At 45.3% G+C, this 25,045-nt stretch overlaps 1 protein-coding gene across 1 annotated transcript in view; it reads right to left on the bottom strand.

Moving 5' to 3' along the window:
* Positions 1–4,742: 4,742 nt before the first annotated feature.
* Positions 4,743–25,045, bottom strand: part of bcl11aa (BCL11 transcription factor A a) — a 51,105-nt gene continuing 30,802 nt past the window's right edge. The window contains exon 3 of the mRNA XM_028990000.1: positions 4,743–9,548. Coding sequence (XP_028845833.1) covers positions 7,450–9,548 — 2,099 coding nt within the window. The 3' untranslated portion in view covers positions 4,743–7,449. The remainder of the gene's footprint in view (positions 9,549–25,045) is intronic.

Here is a 25,045-nt window from a genome sequence, read left to right as displayed (position 1 = left end):
GTTGAGCGAAGCTCGTCTGGCCTGGGCGGTGTAGCCAGGGTTGCGATTGTGCTTCTTCAATCGGCCTTTCCTCTGTGTGAGATCAATCATCCCACAAAAATGTCTTTGAGGAGCCAGACTTTCATGAATATTCCCCTTTATCCTCAGCAGGGCGGAGAGAGAGGGGGTCACGCTGTGTCCAGTGAGTGATTGACAGCACATATAGTACATACACACACAGACGCACACAGTTCTCTCTTTTTGCACTGCATGATGCTCAGCACATACAGTACGAGGGGACGTGTGAGTGTGTATGGGTGTGAGACAGTTACACTGTGCCTTGACAGGACACCAGGCAGTGCTCTGATTGGGCAGCACAGACACCCACTTTACCCCTTAAGGGAATCTTTAAAGACACAGCACGCTCTGTCCGAAAACTCACACAGTTTGGTGAGTGAGTGCATGTGATTCACATTTACTTTATTTATCCCCCATGTGTTTATGTGTTTGAATGTGTGTGTGTGTGTGTGCATGTTTGTGTGTATATGCCTGTGTGTAGGTTAGATGGAGTGTGAGAAGTCAAAGGTCAGCAATGGGAGAGTTATTTCTGCTATGCAGGAACTTCACCTCTGCTACGTGCTTCAGCAGCACCTGATGGCAAATGTGAAGCCGTCAGAGGCGAGCAGGCCGGATTTCTCCAGCCAGCGAACCCTCTGACCTTTAAACCCTAAACCAGGGCATATCACTCTCCGCTCTCCCTCTCTCTCTCCTTCGCCCCTTCCCCCATCACCCTGAGCCGCTCTAGCACAGTTTCACAGTCTCAACTTTATTCCACTTGTCCACACCTTGCATTCCAGTCTCATTGTCTATCTATAGACTTTACCCTCCTGAGCTCAGCAAACAGTGTGGGCCAGGACAAGGCCAGCGATTACACTCTCACACCATTTGGTGCGAAATAATGAAATAGAGTGTTAGAGTAACACGCACACACATTCACAGATGCCCACGTAGGTGCAGCACCGGAGACTTGTGTAGTTCGTTGACCTTCCATCCCAGTGGTGAGTCAGATGCTGCGGGGATACACAAGTACACACCCTGATACTGCACTCTTTACACGCCCATTTAAGTGAAGAATTGGACCCTCAAATAGAGACTCTGCAGTACTGATTTGCTTAAACAGATTTTCATCACTTTTGTGTACAGCATTGTTGGGCGGACTGGAAATACAACTTGGCATTTTGGCATTGTAAAAGCTAGGTCGTGTTAGCATCAGGGCTTCTCCAGGAGATGGGTTGGTTTTGTCACGAGCCACACTGATGGAAATCTGAGGATCACCTCTAACATCCACCTGCCTCTTTCATTCTTCCATCTGACTAAGTTGTGCGGCGTCTCCATGTGACTTGATTATGCTATCTTACGGTACACAATTATACCTAATGCTAACTTTGCTAAGAAATGAAAGAAAATAATTACTGTTACAAACCAAGAGGAATGAGGCCGACTGGCAGATTCTTGTCCCGTCTTCCTGAATCAAATTCTGGGTTAGAAAGTGCAAATGTGTATGGCTGCGCCATCACAATGTAGCTGCTACACGCAGCATCAGTTTTTCAGCTCCTAGCTATAATATAAGTTTTCATGATTTTGAAACCTGCATACTTATACATACTAATTCATACTTACATAAGTATTTATTAAAATCAGATCTTAAAGTTGGTTGCAATTTTTACTGCTTTAACAGTCTGTCACAAAAATATTTTTATAAAAGCAGTTTGGGGGGAAAAAAAAAACAGTTTTTCATCCCTTTAAAGAAAATAAAGAAACGTGCCCATCCCCAGACGCAAGCTGCTAGGGAGAAGCTGAGCACACAGCCAATCATGGGCTGCTTATTAAAGAACCAAAAGGGCATTGCAATCTCCACAACAAAGTGTTCACCTGGGATCAATCAGTTAACTTATTAAAGCACTCACATATTCAAACGACGCCGCATACCACCGCTTTCTTCTTCTTCGCCCGCGCCATTTGTGATTAATTATCCCTCACAAATCTAATCACGGAACACACATGGCTGCTCCTAACTATCTGTCTGTTGTCCTGCGCTCGGGTGGGGGTGGGGAGGTAGGGGTTGCACAACAACAACGTGAATTATTCAGACTTTAATGAGATTGGAGTCGGGGTACAAGTTCCTGTGGCACCTCTTGACCCCCATTGAGAAAGCAGGTGTCCACTCCTAATGACTGTCTCAGACGATGCTGTCATTTCAAAAGAGAGCGACCACTGAATGAGCCAGGTGAAGGCAAGAGGGATGGCGGGATGGGGTGGGGTAATGAAGACTGAGGCTCACTGGATGACAGCTTGATCGTTTTTGGCACTTGTTACAAGTGAAAGGCAGCAATACCCTACCTGAAACAATGTATAAAGGTTGCCGGTGATCTCTGACCCTACACATGCTAGAAGACACTAGGGTTTGGGGCGTCTAGAGTTCATGGAAGCTACAGCGATCGAAGCATCCTCCCAACCTCACTGCGCAAGGAAGTACATATAACAAGTTCCCATACGTTTAACGACCCGTCTGAGGAGAGGAGCATTAATTAATTACCACGGCTTGAGAGGAAAACATCGACTCCCACCAGCACACTAACATTGTTTTTAGTGGCACTCTGGTTCATGGGACCAAGTCTTAGACAATTTTATGTGTTGTCTTCGGTGCCATAAATGTGGCATAATAGGTAATTCTCCATTAAGTTGCATTTACTTTCTCTTCGTCGTCCACTTGTGCAATGCAGGATGCATTAATACAACTCTGCACGCCGGGAGTGAGAGGAGGTGTGGCAAAAGCTTCACATTGGGGCCTCCAACAGGAACAAGGATGAGAAGAAACCTCAAATTAAACAACAAAGACAGAAATCTGTCAAGGCAACAAGTTTCACAGCCGGGTTCCACAGACCTCTTTCTTGGACAAAGACCAGTGCAGAGAGTTCTGCCAACAAGACCATAAAGTCTGGGATCAAAGATGACTTTTGATCAGGTTTCGACAAGCACACCTCCTGGGCAAATCCACAAATGAAAGAAAGAATGAAAGAGAAAGAGAGAGAGACGGACGGGGAGAAGAGCGCAGTATTTTCCGAGCTGCTGGAGAATCTATACAAGTTTATAGAGCTGGTGGGTCATGCTTGTATAGATTTTTATAACAGTGACAAATGTGTTTATGCAGTTCACATAATGTAGTTCTGGAGTCCCCGTAAACCTGAAAAGATCCCAGCGTTTCATGGGTTTGTAAACCAAATTAATTTATCACACTGCAAGAAAAGGAAAAAAAAAAACCCACCACTGATTTGTTTTATTCTTGTGCTCCCTCCTGTCGGTAGTAAGTAGCACAGTTATGATAAAATGGAATAAAAATGTTCTGCAGGTCGACTGAAAAAAGAAATTAACAAAAATAAAATAAGTAATGATATGCATGGGCAGACTGGGCCTCGCCTTTCAGGCTTCTCCACCTGCGAAGATGCAATAGGTTCTCTTTGAAACCAGTGGCCATTCTTTTTTCATGTTTCTTCACCGAAAACAAAGCAAGAACACACAGAAGAGATGTATTTCAGCTTTAGGGCAAGAGAATAAATGAGGGTGTCTGGTTGTACGCAGCAATGCCTTTTCTCCAGTTTTTTTTTGTCTAATTCCTCAAGACTTACTACTTTTTATAAAAGAAAAAATATAAAAGCATGCATTTGAAGGACAACTGGATTAGAGTCCACAAAGTAACTGTGACTGATGACTGATGGGAAAGTAAAGTGGAGATGCATGGCATGGACAGAGAAAGGTGGGGGTAGAGGAGGACTGAACTGGGTGCCAGACGGCGGGTGGAGTGACACGCATGGGCTGAGAGATGGCGTGCAAGCTGAACACGGCAGCTTCGCCAGAGCCTTGCCTCTGATCCCTGCAGACAGGTAGGGTGACATACAGCCTGTCACCTGACCCCAGCGAGAGGTACATCCAGCAGGGAGCAGCCGGCCCCTCCCTCCCTCCCATAGGGGCAAAAAAGAGCCGGCTGCCGCAGCAGGGATCTGAACATGGCCGTAGAGGACGGCTCAGGAATGGCTGTCCGCCCTAATTAGCAAACAGACACGCATGAGGATCAGAGGCTGGGGAGGTGAAGAAAGATGCCGACAACACGAGCACGTGTGCCCTTCAAACGCAGCAAGCAAACACATATATGCTTCATCTGTTATTGTTTTTCTTTTTTATTAATTGATTTTCAATAAAGGGACAAAATGGGTGTGTGAACAGGATAATGCAGACAACTGCCAGAAACACAGACAGTGGTTTCCCCAATAAAACTTAAACGTAAACTGGAAACAAATACAACAGAAAGAGCAAGACTCGTCAATGACCTTTGGGTCATTCTTTAAACGTAACAAAAAAAAAAAAAAAAAAAAAAGATCCACTCTATATCTCTGTTTTAAACAGAGCATATAAGTAATAATAAATAGTGACTCCCATTGTAAAAGATAAAGTTCAAGTTCAAGGTACAACAAACAGCTTTGAGAACAAGAATAGAAAAGGCTGATAACAAAATAATCCGCATTGCCATTTACAAAAAAGTATGAACTGAAGCGGCCTCATCATTCATTATATCCATATCGTTTTATATATGCTTTGCATATGAAAATCATCCCAATCTAAATATAAAGCACCATTTAGTATTTGGCAATGAAAAAAAAAACCTGCAAAACGTTGATTTCTTTTTTAATTCATTTATTTCATGTGTCTCATTTCTTTACTGGTATTTTACTGCATATGAAGTTTTTTTTTGTTTGTTGTTTTCTTTAAGATGCTGGAATGTAGTCAGGGGAGTTAGGTGTGAAGGACAGGAAAGCACACTACAAGACAACCCAACATCAGTTTGCATCACTGCGTACATAATGGCAGCAGAGGAGAATAAAAAATAATAATAATAATAATAAACAAATAAACAAAAGATATGTACAACCACCTGTTTTAGCTAGTGTGGACATTCTCAAAGGACTCCTCATGGAGAGACCATCTCATGGTCTTATTTTATACAATGCCACATACTTTAGAATTTTTTTTATTGGATTTTTTTTTATTATTTTTTTAAACATACAAATAATTCGCACTATATTATCCTGCCAAATTAAAAAAATATACCGTGGCAGCTTGTTGTTTTTTTCCACTACCAAAAAAGGTACAATGATACCTTTTGAGAGAACAAGCAACAGTTAAAAATACAAGCCTCAATATAAATACTATAGTGCCTACACTAGGTGAACATTTAATTCAAATACCATTCTAGAAATACAGAAAAAAGTAGACCATAAATGTGTTTTAGCATAGGAATTGACATGAGTGTGCATTTTCCTATATTTAAGTTCTCTATTATATATTTATATATAATCTTAAACCTTTCCCCAATGCAAGTTTAATTCGACCTGAAGAGCTGTGAATAGCCAAGGCAAAAAAAAAAAAAAAAAGTCACAGATTTTTTTCCCCATTTTAATATATATTGTGATTGAGTCTTGAACACCACCAAGACAAAGAGGAAAGAGAAACAACAATAAAATTAAATACAGTTTCCCCTAAAGATAATGAAGTGTTATTTTTTAAAAAAGTCATTTGTAATATTTATACTTTAAAAAAAGTTTTTTTGTTTGTACAAAAAAAGTTCTTGCAGTGTAAGCAGCAAGTTGAAAATCGTTCGTTGTCTAGCAAGGGAGTCTATGCTCTGGGCATGAACGTGTATGTCATATAGTTGGGCGTTCTCTTGAAGAGGGGGCAGGGAGAGGGCGTGTCTGGGCAAGGTTGGCAGGCGACAGGTTCTCTCTTCGCAATGATCAACAATGACACTGTACTCACAAGTCAGCTTTATAGTACTTTTTTTCCCCTTAAAATGAATACCTGTAAACTGGGAAAATTGAACAGTGCACTTTTTTGTCCTATAAGCAAGCAGTTTACATTTTATACTCAGCTTCTGTACCACCAATCACAGCAAAGGATACAGACTCCCGGCGGGCCGAGTGGCAAGTGCTATCTCACCATTAACTGGGGTGGGTGTTGTAACTCAACAATGAATAGAGTTCTCCTCTAATGTTGACACAAATAACAGCGCATGAAAAATAAAAAAAGAAATGGTGTTGATTTTTTCGTATTTATTTTTTCCGTTGTTGTTGTTATTTTTCTTTCTGGTTGTTCTTTACTTTTACATTTAGAGAGCACAAGAATAGGTACTGCAGCCATCGCTTATTAAGTTACTTTCTACTCTGACCTGTAGGATATTCATAGTTAATCATCACTGATGTCAAAAAATGTTCACCACCTTATTTTGGGGGTGAAGGTTCAACCCAAATGCCCGAGTGAAGTGCACTGGGTTTATTTCCACAAATTCTGTTTTGCACACTTAAGAGCTACAGAGGATAAGCAAAACCTTCACAAAACCTGTCACTAGCTTATGTCTGACAATTCTTAAACTGTATCACCATGTACAGTACCTCTAATCTGGAAGAAAAAAAAACCGAAACAATACTGCATGTACCATGTACAAAAAAGTATACAGTGACATATAGTTATGTGAATGATGATTAACTAGAAATTTCCTTAGCTTCTTTATTACTATTATTATCAGGTAAGTCACAGTTCACTGTAGCAGTCAGGTACTTGATGCAAGAACCTTTCCGGATCGAAAGGATCCGTTTTCCAGTATGTAGCTGAGACTCTAAGCTTATAGCAGATAGGAAGATTAACCAATGCAGTTTCAAGATATCCAAGGCACTCTTTTTTTTGTTTGTTTTACCAAATGATAGTACAAATTTCAATTTCAATGACTTCTTGACTTTTTTTTTTTTGTCACTGCTTGATATTTCATCACTGGGCCAATTCCGTTTCTTAACCCTACGTGGAAAATCTTTTTGAAAGATCAGTTTAAGTGCGTTTTCCCAGCCCATCCAAAGAGGCTTAAGCGATAGACTGTTGTCCTCCATGTTACAACACAAAACTGTACATGATATGTATTACAGAATGTATGCAGCATGGTCTTTTTTCGTTCTTTTCTCTCTTTTTTTTTTCTTAAATAAAAAACAGAACAAGAAAAACAGCAACACATTTACTCAACAACTAACCAACCAGGGACATTTTCTTTTTTTTTTTTTAAATTAGGCAAAACATACCATGCATGCTGTCTAATTATCAAAAAAGGGAAAGTAAAAAGAAAAAAGTACACAACATGTAAATTATTGCACAAGAGAAAGGCTCGAAGTTTTGCGTCAATGCAATAGTATTGCCCCGATACAGATCATGCATTCAACGGTAAATGAAACAGGGTGTGCTGGTGCTAAGCACGCTGACTTAGCTTCCACTGGACTAGCAAAAGAGGGTTGGGGTCGGGGGGATGGGGGGAATCTACAAGGGAGGCATGAAGGGGAAGTACTGTTAGTGGACAAGATGGGCTTCTGCGCTCCTCCGCTACTCAGTTTTAATGTCATTGCTCAAGGCGCGGTCACTGTGCCATTTTTTCATGTGTTTCTCCAGGGTGCTGTACACGCTAAAAGGCATCTGACAGATCTCGCATTTGTAAACGTCCTTCCCCACCTGGCCGTGTGTTTTCATGTGCCGCGTGAGTTTGCTGCTCTGGGCACAGGCGTAGTTGCACAGCTCACACTTATAGGGCCTCTCGCCTGTGTGGCTGCGTCGGTGGACTGTCAGATTGCTGCAGTTTTTGAACACCTTGCCGCAGTACTCGCAGGTGTCGCTGCGGCGGCCGTCCTTGGAGCTGGGCCGGCCGGGACCCCCGAGGTGGGGCGTGCTACCCCCGCTGCCCGTGCCGCTGCGGCCCGAAACACCTCCGTCCATCTCGCCGGGAGGCGTGGAGAACCGCAAGCTGCCGTTCTCCGAGGAGTGCTCTGAAGAAGAGGCAAAGGGCGATTGTCTCGAATCTCCGAAATTCAGGAAGGGGTCCTTGAGCTGGCGGGAGGCGGCATAGCCGGCCAGCCACTGCGAGTACACGTTCTCCGTGTTCGGTATTGTGGGTGTTGGGAGGTCAAAGTCCTTTTCCATCTTGATGCGTTTGGTGAAGGGGCTGAGGGGACTGGGGCTGCCCAGCAGCAGTTTCTTGCTCAGGCCCACCGAGGCCGACTCGCTGGGGGAGGAGCCGCGGCCGTTGATGGCCGAGCCGCAGCCCTCGTCCACGCGGTCGGACTCCATGGCCGAGTCGTCGTCGCCGCACATGTCCCGGTGTGCACATGTCCCGCTGTCGGAGCTCAGCGCGCCGCGCTTGTGTTGGTGGAAGGCCTCGCTGTAGTGCTGCATGCTGGCAGCCAGGCCCATGCCCTGCATCACCTCGGGCAGTGAGCGCGGGATGCCGTCCTCCACGGGGCCCAGGCGCCCGCCGCCATTGCCGCTGTTGTTCTCATGGTGCCGCGTGGCCTCCAGGTTAAGACTGAAGTGGTAGGCGTTGTTGCGCACGCCTTCGTTTTCCAGCTCCTCCTCCTCGCCCTCTTCTTCTTCCTCTTCTTCTTCTTCCTCCTCCTCCTCCTCCTCCTCTTCCTCCTCCTCCTCTTCACCATTCTCAGGGATCATGCGCTCGTGCTCATTCTTGAACTTGGCCACCACGGACTTGAGAGCACTGCTGGCGCTGCCCACCAGATCGCTGGTGCCTGGCTCCGGGGAGCTGGCAGTGGACAGACCGTCGTCGGACTTGACCGTCATGGGCGAGGATTTGTGCATGTGTGTCTTCATGTGGCGTTTCAGCTTACTGGCTTGGGTGCAGGCGTGGTCACAGAGGTGGCACTTGTATGGCTTCTCACCCGTGTGGCTGCGCCTGTGCACGATCAGGTTGCTCTGGAACTTGAAGGTCTTTCCACAGAACTCACAGGACTTGGACTTCATGGGAGTGGTGGATTGCTGGGGCAGCTGGGAGTTGGGCGTGGACTGGGAGCCAGACGGCGACTGCATCGAGGGCAAGGGTGGCGTGGACAGGAAAGGCGGCTTGGCTCCCGACTGGAACGGTTGCAGCAGCCGTTGCATAGGGCTGGGTCGGTTGGGTGAGAGTGGCGGCGTGGACCCTGAGGTGTTGCCGGCCAGCTCCCTCAGCCTCCGTGAGAAGTCCATGGCTGGGGGTTCCAGGGGCATGGGATTGAGGCGCAGCACTCTGTCGAAGGCACTCGGGTGGTGGGTGGCCAGCGCCAGGTCCTCGGGGCTCAGGTGCTCCATGCGATGGGGTTCCAGGTGGTGGCGTGGAGGCGGGCTGAACAGCGGCGGTGTCGGCGGGAAGCGGCCCTCCCGCAGCGGGGCGCCCCCGTCCCTGCTGGAGACGGACCCCGGTATCCGCAGCAAGTTGAAGGGGCTTCCCTCATGCAGGTGCATGCCGTGCAGGGGAGGCTGGGAGGCGCACTCGGCGCCCATCCCAGACGGGGCGCCCACGCGAGGGGTGAGCGGACTCCCATGGTCACTCTCCAGGTAGATGCGGAAGCCGTGGGTGTTCTGGGCGTGCTGCAGCAGGAACCAGGCGCTGTTGAAGGGCTGCTTGCAGGTTGTGCAGGTGTAGCTGCTGGGCTCATCTTTGCCTACAGACACAGGAAATAGAGAACTGAGTCAGTCAACCAGTATGTACGATGGGTATATCTCATTCAACTCCAAAGTGAGGACAAAATATCTAGTGATAGAAGTAACCGCAGTCTGTAAACATGGTGTTGTTATAATGAGTGCATGTTCCACACTTCAGAGATCAGTCCACACACACACACACACACACACACTCACCCATACATACAGAGAAACTAGAGAGTGGGAGCCACCACTGAATTGTGCTTAATCATTCATGAAGTTTTTTCCCTGAGCAGCCCCCCCACCACCCCCTGCTCAAATACCCCCGCGCTACAGACGGCTCTGTTGCCTCATAAAAGTATCGCATGGCAGTAAATACAGCTTTGATTAAAAACATGCTCCTGTAGAAGAAGGGAAAAAAGAGCAAGAGAAAGAGGAGAAGGGGGGCAGAGAAGGAAGGAACAGCATGGGCCGGAGCCCAGCAGAGCGCAGGGCCTCAGAAGGCCAGGCGGGGCTGCAGCCGGTCCAGCCGAGCGCTCCGCTCAGCAGCCCGCTTCGCCGTTTGTACTCAGAGCCATTTTCCAAGTGGGCCGGCAAAAAAAAGCAAACAACAAGAGTCTCCCAGCAGAGTGCCGGCTTTCCATTGATGTACAGAAATAGGCAAGCGGGGAGGCACAGACCAAATAAATAAATAAAAGAAAATAAAGAAAACACTACGGCTGTAGTAACAGTAGAAAAATGCGAGGGGGTAAGGGGGCAAAAAAAAAAAAAAAAGTCCAGCCAAAATAAAAATGGAGTGTTAAGTATGATGTTATTTCAACTCGTGCCACACCGAGACTGGCACGTGACTTACTCATCAGAGGAGCGACAATCGATCGGACGCTAATGGGAACATTTATTTTATCCTTTATTTTACCGTTGCAGGAATAAGAATAGCGGACAACCCAAATACATCTGCAGTTTTAATCATTTATTTCAAGACATTGCTTCAAAAAGAAGCACCAGGCTGCTAACACCTAACAAATTTTTAAAAAGCCTCAGTGAAGGTTTCCAGACAATGGTGACGGCAAAGGAACATTTAAAACAATAATTGACTTACAATGGCACTTCCACAATGACCTGTGATTTGCTTCACAATGCATATGTAATCTCATTAAATGTACCCAGCTCCTCCACCAACTCATTTACAAGATTAGATAATAAAGTGCCTGGGAATGAAATCCTTTCAGCGTTAAACGTGGCGGACGGACGCGGCGCTGATGGCATATTCTCCCGCTCAGAGTTTTCAATAAGGAGATGACTGCTCTCCTGATGCCGCGGGTGACATGCCACCCATACTCCCATACAGCCATGTAATAGAATTAAACATCGCCGCTCGCAGGATTTACACCTCAGTGTCTACACAAACTCACTTTTAGTGTACTTAAATTATGACTGACTACCCAGAAATCAGTGGCACAGGCAGCTACTGTTTATTATTAAGAAACGACACTTTGTTAATGCAGTTATAACACGTAATAAACACATGGAAGGGAAATCCAAGAAGTGTTAGGGGTCTTTTTTATTACTTTGTGAATAGTTCGGTTTCTAATCAGTTCTCTTTGTGTATTACATTTACATTTACAGCATTTATCAGACACCCTTATCCAGAGTGACTTACAATCAGTAGTTACACGGACAGTCCCCCACTGGAGACACTCACCTTGTCTAATTTTTTACTTACTGTACTTTACTTACTGTACAAACACAAAGCAATACTTTTTCAAGTATTAATTAAGGTTCTTGTAGCAAAATATTGTGTTTGTCGTCATGCAAATGTAAAATGTATACTTGGGCCAACGTGGTATTTTTGGTTCGTACAATTGCAGAAGGAGCTCTGAGGTCTCAAATGACATGTACCAAGGTTCCAGACCTTAATTAGATTGCTATTGAATGGCACTGAGTAACCTGCTTTATCTTTATTACAATATATTTACATTATAAATGAACATTACACCTAAGATATGTGTTCCAATTTGTATTACTTCTCGTCTGCTCGAGTTTCCATTTGTCACAAATGGATACGGTGCTTAGTAAAGAGTGAGACTCCATGTCTTCTCCATCCACCTGAGACTTATTCAGCACACCGGCCCACCGAGGCTCTCTGCAGGATCACCTGGAAACTAATTACTCCCCATCTAACAGACAGACCATAATAGTGGCCGAGGGAGCCGGAGACGGGTTGGGGAGTCCACCCTTCTCTTCTCGCTTCACCAGATCTTCCAGCATGAGCGCACAAGTGGTACGAGGCCAACCGAAGGCCCTCGCCGAGCCCAAAAGTGGTTAGCCATTTTGCGTCAGCTGCCTGGAAATGACTACCGCTGCATTAAATAAAACCACTCGACAGCACCATTTATCTAATTCTGGTAAAATGTGTTTCAAGTTCAAAATGCTCCGCAATCCAACGGAGGGAGGGGGGTTAAAAAAAGACTGTCAAAGGCGAGGAAATCATTTGGGATAATTATGCCTGATAAAATTTTCAAAATAAAAAGCGATTTGGATAAAGTGGCATAAGCACAGCATTAAATGGACAGGTAAACAGAACAGGTCGGCGCCGATGCCTGCACACTGATGAAAGACGCACACTCCGCACGCCGACGGGCCTGAAATGGATATTTATCACCGGCTAATGAATGACAGGCTGAACCTGGCAAATTAGCAGCACTAAAAGGGGACCCCCCCCCCCATCCCACCACATTTCACTAGCTCTGCAGGCAATTTACCTGAGAAGCCCTCCTATACCAAAAACATGGGGTCAACCAGTCACATGAGCGAACCATCATCCGTGGGAAATAAAACTGCAACAACGAACGTGCGAAAGGGACAGAAGGGATGAGTTTCACTCCCAGTACAAGCAGTGATCATCCCTCCATTTTGCCCCTCCCCGGAGAGGCCGGGAGAGATGCGAGATGAGAGGATGTAAAGGAGCAAGAGGTGTGGGCCGCGCGCCGGCTTTTATCTCACGTTAGTTTCCCTCAGAAACGGAGTTTCCGGGAGCCAGTAGAGCACGTCACGTGGCAACCCCTTTTTGCGGCCGTGCAGAGGGGAGGCAGGCCCAGCGACGCCTCATTTTCTTTTTTTTTTTTTACGGTATAATCCTGTTAATGCACACAAATGGGAGGTGAGGGGGGGTTCTGGAATGTTCTATGCAGGGCCAAAAAGCCTCCTCCGGACACTCCCGAGCCCTTTTGTGCACTGACTGTGTTGTCTGCACAGCAGCCCTCGTCTGATATATGAAATCATCACACACAAATATGCAGAAAACTGAAGAAAAAAAAAATGGGGATCGTCCACAAATGAGGGAATAAAGAAATAATCGGGGGAGAGGATCTAAGACTTTTGCTGGATTGTGTGAGGAATCTGCTTCAAATGCCATCACATATGTTGGACAAATGTCCAGTCACAACATGGGCTGTTTTGAAACTCCGTGTTCATCACATTTGATGTTGAAAAAAAAAATGTGACTGTGAAAGCATTAGAGGGGAGAGATGGACCAAAAAAGAAAGAAAAATATATAGATATATATATATCACCGTGCCCCAACCACCCATGGCCGTCTCCTGACACCCTCACTAAAGACCAACAGCTGAAACGCCTGCGCCAAATCAGGAACTTTTTAACAGGTGGGGTGGGGATGCAAAGGCCAGCTTCAGATGGTAAATTATGGATCATTACAATCTGCAGAAATTGCAGTTAATTGTTGCCACCTGCATGGGGTTTAACCTAGTATATATTTTTTCTATTATCATGCAAAGGATCGTTTTCGACTCATTTTTTTTTTTCTCATGGCAAACGCTCTCACGTCTCCCTGCTAAGAGATCCAACTAAAGTTTTTTTAATTGATATTCAAATGAGCCACTTATTTTTCCGTTTCTTCATCAGATAATTTACAATGTTTTACTAAAAATGGCTACTTTCTTTACAGTAAAATATAGTGTGGATGGACAGGAAACACAGGAAATGAACCTTAATCTGTCAATGTGCTTAAGGTTACAAGCAATTATAATATATTCATTGCTCCTATGCAGAATAAGGTTGTCGTATGTTGTGAATAAAGCCATTAGTAAGGAACAGAGCATGTGCTTTTAAAGGCCGGGGGTTGTGTTATGAAGCCTAAATTTACATTTTTTATTTAAGGCATTTGGCAGACGCCCTTATCCAGAGCGATTTACAATGTGCTTTCAAGTTAAAATCGATGTAGTGATCAGTTGTAGAAGGAGAGAGCCGTGAGTTGTCCAGCATAAATAGCAATGGTGGAGGAATTTCAGCTGCTTCCATCTGGGAATCAAGTAGCGACGCCAAGGTCAAGGAGCAATGGAGAAAAAACGGGATTATACCCTCTGCAATAACTCAGCAACTGGATTATTTGAATTAAATTGACATTAATTTGATCATCCATTTCTTTGTCGGTCTATTTGTCTACTGTGTGTGTAGGTGTCTGTGTGTGTGTGTGTGTGTGTGTGTTTATAGATGTGTCTTTTAAACTGTTGAAGAATTCTATTATGTATTGTGGTTCTAAGGTTACTCACATATACGACAATAAACTGTAAATTACGCGAGAACTTTTGAATCTTGGCTCTCCTCTCCTTTCTTACGCCCATATTTTCGAAAAAGCGGAAAGTAATTAAAAGCACAACAAAGGAGGAAGAAAAAGGCACCTGATGTGTCAAACCCCTCAAATGCTTTCTTCTTCGCCGGGGGGCCTAAGCACGTAAATGGGTCCCCGCGATTGGCCCCGGCGGAAGACACATCTGAAGGACAGGGGACCACAACATTGCATTTAACCGGGACCAGTTCATTTGATTGCACGCGACAAGCCCCGGCGGAATATATAATCATCCTTTTCACATGACATTTTGAATATCCAACTAGACAAATAATTGCAGCAATAATTGATAGCTTTGCGCGGCCGGCGGGATTATTGACTGGCACGGCTTGTGCCATTCAGTCAGGCGGCGTTCCTGGCGTGCTTCAGATCTGACGTTTCTTTTTTTTTTCATTCTTTTTCTTTTCGCTCCCACAATCTGTTCTAATGAAAAGCGCGGGAAACAGAAGACAGGTGCTCCAATAATCTGCTTTTAGGCTCTGAAGATTTTTACATGCGGGCCTCCTTTTTCACAATGGGGGGGGGGGGTCTCATTTTAATTTTCTCAGGACAGAAAAGTGTTTTTTGGGAAAGTGTGAGAGGAGAGGAATGTGGCAGCAAACGGCAGCTTCACAGCTGTTTAATATGCAATGGGGGGGGGGGGGGGGGGGGGTGGCTGGCTGAGACCCCCCCGGCACAGATACGGCCTCCCAGTGACTGCGGCGCACAAGAGTTTGTTAGACATCCTGATAATCTGCGCCCTGACACTTGAAGCATTTAAGGCGAGTCGCAGAGCAGCTCCGGTCTAATTTGCCCGTTCCTCAGTTAATTAGAAAGCCCTCCGATTCTGGGCGAATGCGGGTCAGTGCTGAACGGCGGCGGCGGCATAGCGGGGCTACGTGTGACAGTTGCTGGATCGAGACTGGGGAGCTGGCAGCGACGCCGGCCTCACAGACGGGAGTGGAGCGCCGCAGCGGTGGCGGCGGCAGCATCGGTGCTGCCAGCCCCTTACACAGGGAAATGTCAGCGCCGCGGGAAAACAAGATCCCTCCCCTCCCTCTGCCTTCTATCCACCCATACATCCATCAAGCCAGACTCGCCTGATCAACACACTCACACACATAATACTTAATATATAGGTTACACAGATCTAACGTATGTATTGTTAATGTGTAAAAATATACATATATATGTGTGTGTGTGTGTATGTCTGTGCTTGTATGTGTAAGCACACTTGTAAATAAGCATTTTAATAGGTACCACAAAATTTAGCAAAATGTCTTCACCATTTGATATAATTCCAAGACCACACACACACACACACACACACACATACTTTTATAGACATATTCACACACTGACACATAAATACACAGATATAATATGGACACAAACAAATATGCACAGATTTGCACCTAGAGTCACACTCAGCCTTCACACATTCCCACACAGACACCCTTATACAAGCTATACAGAAACATGTCACCACACACAATTGCAGAACACACATACGCAGAGATGAATGCACATACAGTAATACACTGATCCACAGTCGCGAATACACATAGACACTAAAGACACTTTAACACGAATGCACACACACACACACACACACAGACACACAGGCTGTGAGATAAAGGCGGAGAGCAGGACTGCATTACGCAGCGGGCAGATTTGGCGGCGAGAGTGAGAAGGGTCTCATGTTGAAACGTGAGACATGGAGGAAGGAAATATGTTCTGTACCCTGCTCCCCCCTTCCTCTACCACCATTTTCGGCTTTTTGCATCCACCTCTCAGGAGCTATGGTGGCGGCGGCGCTGAAAAGATAGCTTTACAGCGCAGAAAATAACTAAAAAAGTGGCAAGCTGTGAAGACACTTGCAAATTTTCCAACCAGCTGTCTAGGGCACATGAAATTTTTAAGGCAGTAACCTTTGCCAGGCAATGAAAAATGTTGCTTGGAGATCCATTATTTCCTTTTAATTCTCCTTGATGTACGCAAATATCCAATAAGGGCACAGAACTTGTTGTTCCGGTGTAAAAAAAAATGGTTTTCAGGATTTGGTTAAATCAAAACATTTTTTAAAACAATAAAATCAATTGCATCATGGGAAAGGGCTATCTTTCTGAGTCATTATGTGTGCCAGTGTGAGGGAGAAAGAGCAGTGAAGAGCAATGGGTGGTAAATGTGTGAATGTTTGTTCGTATGTGTGTGTGTTGTGAGACCATGATTTATATGTAGAAAAATGTCTACAGCTGACTTTTTCTATTCTTTCTTTTATTATTTTAAACAAAAAGGCAGACTGTGCAGTGTGTATGTGTGTGTGAGGGTGTGTGTGTGCCGTCTGGATGAATGGGATGGCAGGGTAAGATGGATGCCAGAATAAAACAGCTTGGGCTGCCCAGTGTCCCGGACATGCAGATTCTCCTATTGTTCATCTGCCTGCTACTTCACACTCCAAAGTCCCTGCCCCCCAACACACACACACACACACATACACACACTTCTCAAAATACCCACACTATACACTTATACCTTTTCTAATGTAATGCATGCATACATGGCAAAAGGTTCAATACAGAAATTATAAAAAATAATAAGAATAATTTCTCTAATATTCAAGTTGTAAAAATCCAGCCTGTGACAGTTTTGTCCTTGACGAGTGGGTTAAGACTACATGGCTCCCCAAGACGACAGTAGTTGAAGTAATGGAACAATGCCATAACAGGATTACTGGAAACAGGGGGAAAAGGGACAATGTCACGTAATATCATTTAGGAATTTTATCAGCAGCTTATGCTTTCAAGCGCTCCTGAATATATTTACGTTTCATTCGTCCCCCTCACCTCTCCGGTGAGCGTCTCAGTGGCATATTACATTATAATTACCTAAATGAATTACAAATACATCATGCCGGGCATTTATTTAATACATATTCCCAGGATTAAATCGATAGCATCTGCTCAAAAGGCGACATGCCCGCGCCCATGAGTGTCACTCGCGGCCTGGTGTTAGTTTAGCAGTGATGACTGTGGTCATTAATGCAGCGAGACGATTTGGATAAGAGTTCTGGAGGTCGGTGGGTCTGAGAGACACATGGGCATTTCATTTGTAAAAGCTGGTACATACAAATAAAATATTATCTGAAATATGGTTTATTTGTGGAATTGTATTGATTACAGACAGCAAACAAAATTCTCAATTCACAATTGTTAAACATATTACTGATAATAAAATGTTTCTATTCAAAGAATAATGGTGCATTCAGACGTGAGCCCCTCATTAGGTGTGTGAATATGAATGTGTTTTGTTTGTCAAGTTTTTTTTTAATTAGTAATATCAGACCTCATGGGAACATTCATCGGGTTTTTGTGGGATAAACATAAGAATTTTTGTAGAACTTCAGCATTATATAGATGTAATTGTAATGTAATGAATGTACAAGACATACATGTGTACAGTTGCCACCAATATGATAATACAAAACTGTGTGTGTTTGTGTGGGTGGGTGTGTCTGGCCTGCATCAGTATTCTCTTGCTTGCTTTGGCCCAGCTGCCCCCTCGCCCCTCGCAAACACTCTCCTCTTTGTCCCGACCCAGACTCTTTGTGGCACACCAAATGACTGACCACAAACAAAGGCCTGTTTGACCAACACTTGTTCAGGGGGGACAAAGCTGGACGCAGGAAGTGCCGTAAAGGGAACGTCGAGAGGGAGACAGACTGAATGCTTCCTCAGATCGACTATTAGAAAAAAAACTAACATTTTGTTTCTCCTCTCCATAAAACAAGCACCCACATCACAACAATGGTGTCTAATCTGCCTATTAACTGCATGCTTCATGCTAAAGAAGAATAACAGAGGGGGGGTGGCGGCGAGGGAGGACGGGCTGGGGGGGTGGATTCACTTGAAAGAGATATTGTGATAACTGGGGCTGGCGCTCCTGGGCAGAACCATGGCAGTAATTAACCTGGGCAGGCTGGCAAAAATCTGACTTTCGCACTTATTACTTTTCACTTTCCTGAACCCAGATAAGAGCGATGTGAAATTGAGGCGTTTTCGCCGTGCATACTGAGCAGGGATAAAAATAGTGGCGCATTCCATTAACGCCGCGCGATCGGGCCCACCCCTCTCGCCGGGCCACTCAGCATCCTCACTGCTGATAACGGCCAGAGCCAGTGTCCCCACTCAGCACCGCTGCACACACACACACACACACACACACACACAGCTGCTGATGCTCTCAACACACACACACACACGTATGTCGGTAGGTGTGTATACATTTAACATAAAAGAGATTAAACATTTGCACTTTTAATAATACAGTTGAATGTATGGGAAGGTGTGTGTGCTTGTGTGTGTGTGTGTGTGTGTGTGTGTGTGTGTGTGTGTGTGTGTGTGTGTGTGTGTGTATATATATGTGTGTGTGTGTGTGTGTGTGTGTGTGTGTGTGTGTGTGTGTGAGACATTTGAGAAAAATATTGAGAAAGTTTAAATAACTACCAAAAATATTTAAATAACCAGAACTGTTAGATGACCAGATATCTTAGATGCTGAAAAGGTTGTTTGTAATGTAACATGATGTATGATAAATATATACAAACGAGTCTCCCAGACCTGCCATGGCACCCCGTAGAGCCAGGACATGTCCTCTTCACCCAAAATGTTCCCTGCGCCACCAGGCTCTGAACCCTTCTTTTTTATAACACGTTTATTATCTGGGTGTATGACACAGACCTGCACCTGCAAACAAATACACACAGACGTGTGTAGTCAGCGCTGCATTTTGCCATCGTGGATGGGAGCTAATCAGGGTCAATCACAATGGGCAGAAAATGGGAGTGAAATCTGCCAGGATCTGTGTCCTGGTGGGATTCCCTCTCGCCATTATGCGTGTAATCCCCCCAATAGGCGGATCCCACGCGCGGATCCCAGTGCAATTAAGTGTGCGCGAGGGGGGGGTTTAGACACACCTGACTCCCCGTCCTTATTGTATTTTTATGCCGAGGACCACCGTGGCCACTGCGCCGCGGCCTATAAGGATGCCGCTCAGACAATGCGTACACGACACGCTACGCTCTGCAGGGAGAGTACGCGTACGGGGGATTTAGCGGGAAACGTTTGTCATTCCACCTTGGGGTTTTTTTTTCACTCTCTCCTTTCTTCTCCCTCGCTGTCTCTCTCTCTCTCCAGTCAGAGACGGAGCACAGAGCGAAACCAGTGATTCTGTAATTGCTGAATACTTCACAGCGATTCCTGCTGCTCAGACCAACAATGAGCCTAATTTTACAACCCTTCAAGTATTTCATTAAACGCGGCGGCACTGTTTTCTCAGGACGTCTGTCGGCAAAACAAGAAATGAAGAAGAGAAAAAACGAGGCTTTCGTGAGGATTGTGATTTGGAAGAGATATTGATTTGTCAAGAGGACCAATCAGGATTTTTGTTTGCCTGGGTTCATGTACATTTGCGCATGCGCGTGTGTGTGTGTGTGTGTGTGTGTGTGTGTGGTCGGGGGGGGGCGGGGGGTACATTACTCATAAATTGACTTCAGAAGCCGGAATTACAAAGAACAATATCAATACCTTCTGCTGCTCTGTATGGATTCTCTGTATAGCCTCAAACCTGGACATGTGCCGTGCGACAGATCTGAGAACAGCCAGACCTGAGTACCCAAGCATGTTCACTTCAAAACATCGCCATGAACAGCCAGTCCTGGGAACTGTAGCAGGTTTTGGGAGGACCGCTGCAGGAGACCTGGATCACCCTAGCGTAAGGGGGGCAAGTGGCTCCTGCGGGGAAGTCAATTTAGCATGGACACCATCAAACAAAGGCCAAAACACACTCCTGTTGCTCAGATTAGTCTATAGTCAGCCCATCCCTCCACTTCCTCAGACTGTGTGTGTGTTGTGAAGAGTTCTCAGGCAGCCGGACATTTGGTTACCCAGAGTGCACTGGATTCACTCACAGACCCGAGAGGGAAAAGGCGCATTTCCGCTTTATCTCATAAACTCAATTTTAATAATATAGCAGTAGCCCTCTAAACTGTGTTTATGATTATAATTAAATGGCTGAACCTTTATATAACCGTCAGAGCGTAAAAGTATTGAGCGCTACCGCACACACACACACACACACACACAGAGACATCCTCCTGCTTTCCTCGTGAAGCCAGGCACAGCCTCTGTACTGATGGTGGCAAATGCAGCCTACACTTAAACCAAAACCAAAATGTCATAATTACAGAGAACATGAAATGCAGCATGGGAGGGTTTGTGTTTTTTCCATTTTTTCTCCCTCCCCCTCTGAACAAACGATGTAAAAAGGGAGGTGGGGGGGGAAGGCATACCAGACGGCATGCTGGTGGCATCCTCCACTGACAAACAGAGCGGGGGTTCAGCTCCCACCTCGCCGCGATGACGTGGAGATGTAGAGCGAGCAGAGTGACATTCATACCCACAAATAGCCTAATTAATCACCGCACAAACTACGGTGCTCCACATGCATCAATTAATTAGAGCAAGATTCATTTATTGGCGAACACGGCCGGTGGAGGGGTTAGCCGAATGAGAAGAGCCTGGCCCCGCTGACAATTACTGCTGTAAAAGGTAACGAGTTTACCAATTAAAAATAAATAAATAAATAACAAAACCAAAAAATTACGGCGTGGCCTTGGTAACACTGACGATTGCATTTCATTAAAATGGAGGGTGATCGGCCAGCCAGAGACGGGTGTAATAATTGGATTGGATGTTTGGGTGTTCATCGCAAAGCCCCTCTGTTACACCCAGGGCCTACACCCCTCTGGACCAGCAGTGTTTGATCAGAAGTGCCTAAAAAAGTGGGGAACATAATCTAAACTCTTCAGGATTTACAGAAATAAACAGAAACAAAGATTCAAAAGGCCTGCTAAAGGGTTAACTGAATTTTGAAAAAGGAGGAACTAACTACCTTTTCGTTCTGACACCCAGAAGATGATCTTCAATGATGTATAAAATGGGAGGAGCCTGAGGGCACACACCCTACTTCCTCATTCTGGACAACAAGCCCCTCCTGTAAACGTGTCACACCCAGGCGTACCGTAGTGTCCATCCTTTGTGTCCCTCAGTTCTATTTAATGACGTTTGCGCATGTGATGCACTGACAGGTGTGGGTTTAAATCATCCAGAATGAAAAATGAGAGCACTTTTAACCAAATGTCCATACGATACGTACTGTATGCTCTGTGAGGTGTTGGGGAAAGACGTGGGACCCCCTGCTCCGCCATCGTCATCAGTTCAAGCAGAAAAGGCGAGGGGAGAGAGAAGGGGTTGGGGGGTTAGAGACAGAGCGGGGAGGAGGTGAGATATTCTCCACACGTTCTGCATAAATGTATCGCTGCATTACTAAAAGGAAAAATTGGAGCGGCGCGGTGCAAAGGCCCGGGGGCGCGGCTTTAGACACTGTCAAAACATTTTCAGCCATTTTAATTAGGAGGGCCAAAGCCGGTTTCTGAGGCTCCATAACATTTGCTTTCACATAATTGCACTTCACTCAGCATTTTCACCCCTTTTTGTCCCTTCCACATTCAACTTGGGCAATTCACATTTCCATTACGTTTTTTTTTTTTTTCTCCTTCTCCTTCTTCTCCTCCTTTCATGCTTTTCAATTTGAATAGATTTCCTTATACTAGAGGACATTTGCGCAGCTTAGAGTGGAGATGGTCGCCAGGTCCACGACGTATAGAGCCTGACTGTGCGCCGTGCCTTTGTGATGGGTCCTCTTCTCCACATCCCCATAAGTTTAGGTGAAAGAAAGCAGGCACTTTAAGTTTCACTCCAATAGGATCCGCAGAAAACGGACTTATGGCTGTAACTCGATGACATCTTTTTTTTCACCCCTCGTTTGCCTCACTTTATATTCACGGTCTCTTCGGTCAAGATCAGCTACAAAAGAAACATGCACACGCGCACACACTGGGACAAAAGCCATACCCGCACACAGCCATCAACAGGGGAATGAAAAAGGGGAGGTTAAAAGACAGACAGACAGAGAGAGAAGTGGGGGGGGGATGTGCATCTGACTGGCTTCTGTGGGGCCTTCAAGCTCAGAGGGGCTGAAATGCATGCTGGGAAACTCCCAGCGCCACACGCGATAGGTCAGCGGTCGGTGCAGTAATGCGCAGACAGGAAGCAGGCAGCGTGGCAGGGGTGGTGGTGGGGGGACTGGCAGCGAGAGGGGACCTGCAGGGACTTGTAGACTCAGGCGGCCCCTGCAGCTGCCGGCCAGTAGGAATCACTCAGCAGCTTCAGATCATTGTGTGGGATCAGCAAACAATTCACACACACACACACACACAAACATGCAAATACACATATACATGCATGCAGTATAGCATGCCCTTATAAATACATAAAAACATTTCCTGATGGCTGTGTATTGTCTGTAAATGAGATATTAATTGTGTATTCTATTGTTTACTGTGTTGTTACATTATATTATATATTATATATTGTTTTGTACTGTTTGGATAGACACTAATGGTTGGAAACCAAATGCCTTGTGTGTGTTCACATGTTTGACGGATAAACCATATACTGACATGTATAAAGAATAAATACTGAATGCATCACTTAATGTATGAAGGGAAACCATTTTTTCCTTTTTTGTCCATAATCACACCCACACCGCAACTCAGCCCCCATCTGTCCATCACAGGCATGTACAGGTGTTTGTTTTTCCTGACCCTGACTATCTCTGAGAGGTTTTTTTTTTTCTCCCCAAGCATTCAGAGTGTAGGTCTGGACTGGCTCACCCTCAGGAGCTATGAAAGGGAGGGGCGATGCAGAGCGGGAGAATAAGGGAGCTGAAGAAAAGAATACAGTAGGAACGTTAAACCTGTGACCCGGCAGCCTGTGTGTTGTTTTTCGTCTCCGGAGAAGGAGAAGAGCTTTAGGAAAAGAGCACAGTGAAAGGGTGACCCCGGCGTTCATCCTCACAGTGAGGAAGAGCAAGAGAGCAAAAAAACAAACAAAAAAACAACAACCCAGTAACACACAAGTGTAGAGAGAGGTAAGGGAGGACAGGAGAGGAGGGAGGTGAGGCAGATGATGTGAGTTTGAGTCATTGAGAACCTGCTGCTACGAAAACACCGACCCCACTGGAGGCGTGCACTTGGCAGCCACTCCACCACTGCTCTCCGCTGCCAGAATTTCGCTCTTTCCGTCTCGCTTTTTCACTTGTTCTCTTCCTCTCTGGCTCGCTCCCTCGCTCTCCGGAGCACACGAGGAAGCGGGCGTTGAAAGAACCTGCTCTGAGTGCACTGGGCTGCGAGCGCACTGCGATCGATATCGGACATTCTTAATATAAACGTCTAACTATTAGCCACAGAGTTTGATCTTCTTGAAGATTTTTCCAGTTGGTGAAAGGGAAGGATGGGGAAGAGGCTTGTTCCTATTGGTACGTTAAGAAGTCTACAATAAATTCGTTTCTCTGGTTCAGTCAAACCAGATGGCAACTGAATACCTTTTTTGGAGCTACATCTGACCACCATCTTCAAAACATCAAATGACAGAATTTCCTGGTCTCCATTCCTCCACTATAGAAGCACAGAAGGAGCTTCGAAGCTGCATTAAGACACTTTTTGAAGGTCGTAACCAGCACCCAATGAACCCAAAGGTGTGGCAGCCTTTTGGAGAAATTAGAATCTTCCCACCAATGGCGTCTCCTCCTCGAGTATCTCAGCTCCACCCCTATGAAACCGCAGCGGCTTATGTCCTGGTCAATAGCTTAAGTTCTTCACAGACGTCAATCGTGAGCAAAAGTGCCATAAATAAACAGAAACAAAGTCACAGGCTCCTCACCCTGTCTCCTTAACAAACAGTTTAACTTGATTCATTAGGCCTGGCCTGCCAGGCCGCGGTGGGGTATTGATTCCGGGGGAGCAGCAATTGTTTTGCAGAATATACGGCCGAACGCATTCACAGCTGAACCAGTGAATCTCTTTTCCGTTCCGGTCCGAGGCCGGATTGTGATAATAAGGAACGTCAAGATCAAGGTAAAGCATGAACGAGTCCAGAACAAACTGCAACAGAGGCCTAATGGAAACGACAGCAAAGGACTAACAACAATGAATTCCAGTTACGTTCCTGCTTTCCAAAGAACAATTGCCAAGGCTTTAGTAGTGTTCTTAAAATAAAATTCAAGAAAATGCTCTCAGAATCATGTTCATCACTATTTTGCCAATACTGAATTGCCTAACGCAGCCTTGAGTGTATTATTAATCTTACAAATTTTTGTTGTTGTTGTTGCTAAGCAACTCAGGAGTTGTCAATTTGACTCAGGAGTCAGGCAGGAGGCAGATGCGAGGGGTAAATCAAGGTAAGTAAGTCAGAATTTTTACAACTTTAATCGCAAACTGCATGAACTCTATGGGTACAAAATATTTCCCATTTTTGGTGTGTTGTGCACATTTTGGATCGTCATCCATTGGGGTTCCATTGCACTGATTCACATCAACAGACACAACTTGCTACACTTTTGCTTCTAGCTCCGTCCTGTTCCACTGCCCTGGTGCTAGTGTGCTGTTCTAGTGAAAAAACTTGGAACCCAAAACCAGTGATGTCACATTTACATTTACAGCATTTACCCCCTTACGCCCTTATCCAGAGCAACTTACAATCAGTAGTTACAGGGACAGTCCCCCCTGGAGCAACTTAGAGTTAAGTGTCTTGCTGAAGGACACAATGGTAGTAAGTAGGATTTGAACCTGGGTCTCCTGGTTCATAGGTGAGTGTGTTACCCACTAGGCTACTACCACCCTGCTATCACGATAGGTTAGTGGAGTAAGCAAGCCAACCTTAGATAAAGAAAGTCTTATAAAGCAATGTTGAAGAAGTAAAGTAGAATGTTGAA

This window comes from Denticeps clupeoides, chromosome 8 (assembly GCF_900700375.1).
Source record: "Denticeps clupeoides chromosome 8, fDenClu1.1, whole genome shotgun sequence".
NCBI classification, from domain to species: Eukaryota; Metazoa; Chordata; class Actinopteri; order Clupeiformes; family Denticipitidae; genus Denticeps; species Denticeps clupeoides.
The sequence above is the reverse complement of the archived record's forward strand: the minus strand, read 5'-3'. Positions and strand labels throughout refer to the sequence as shown.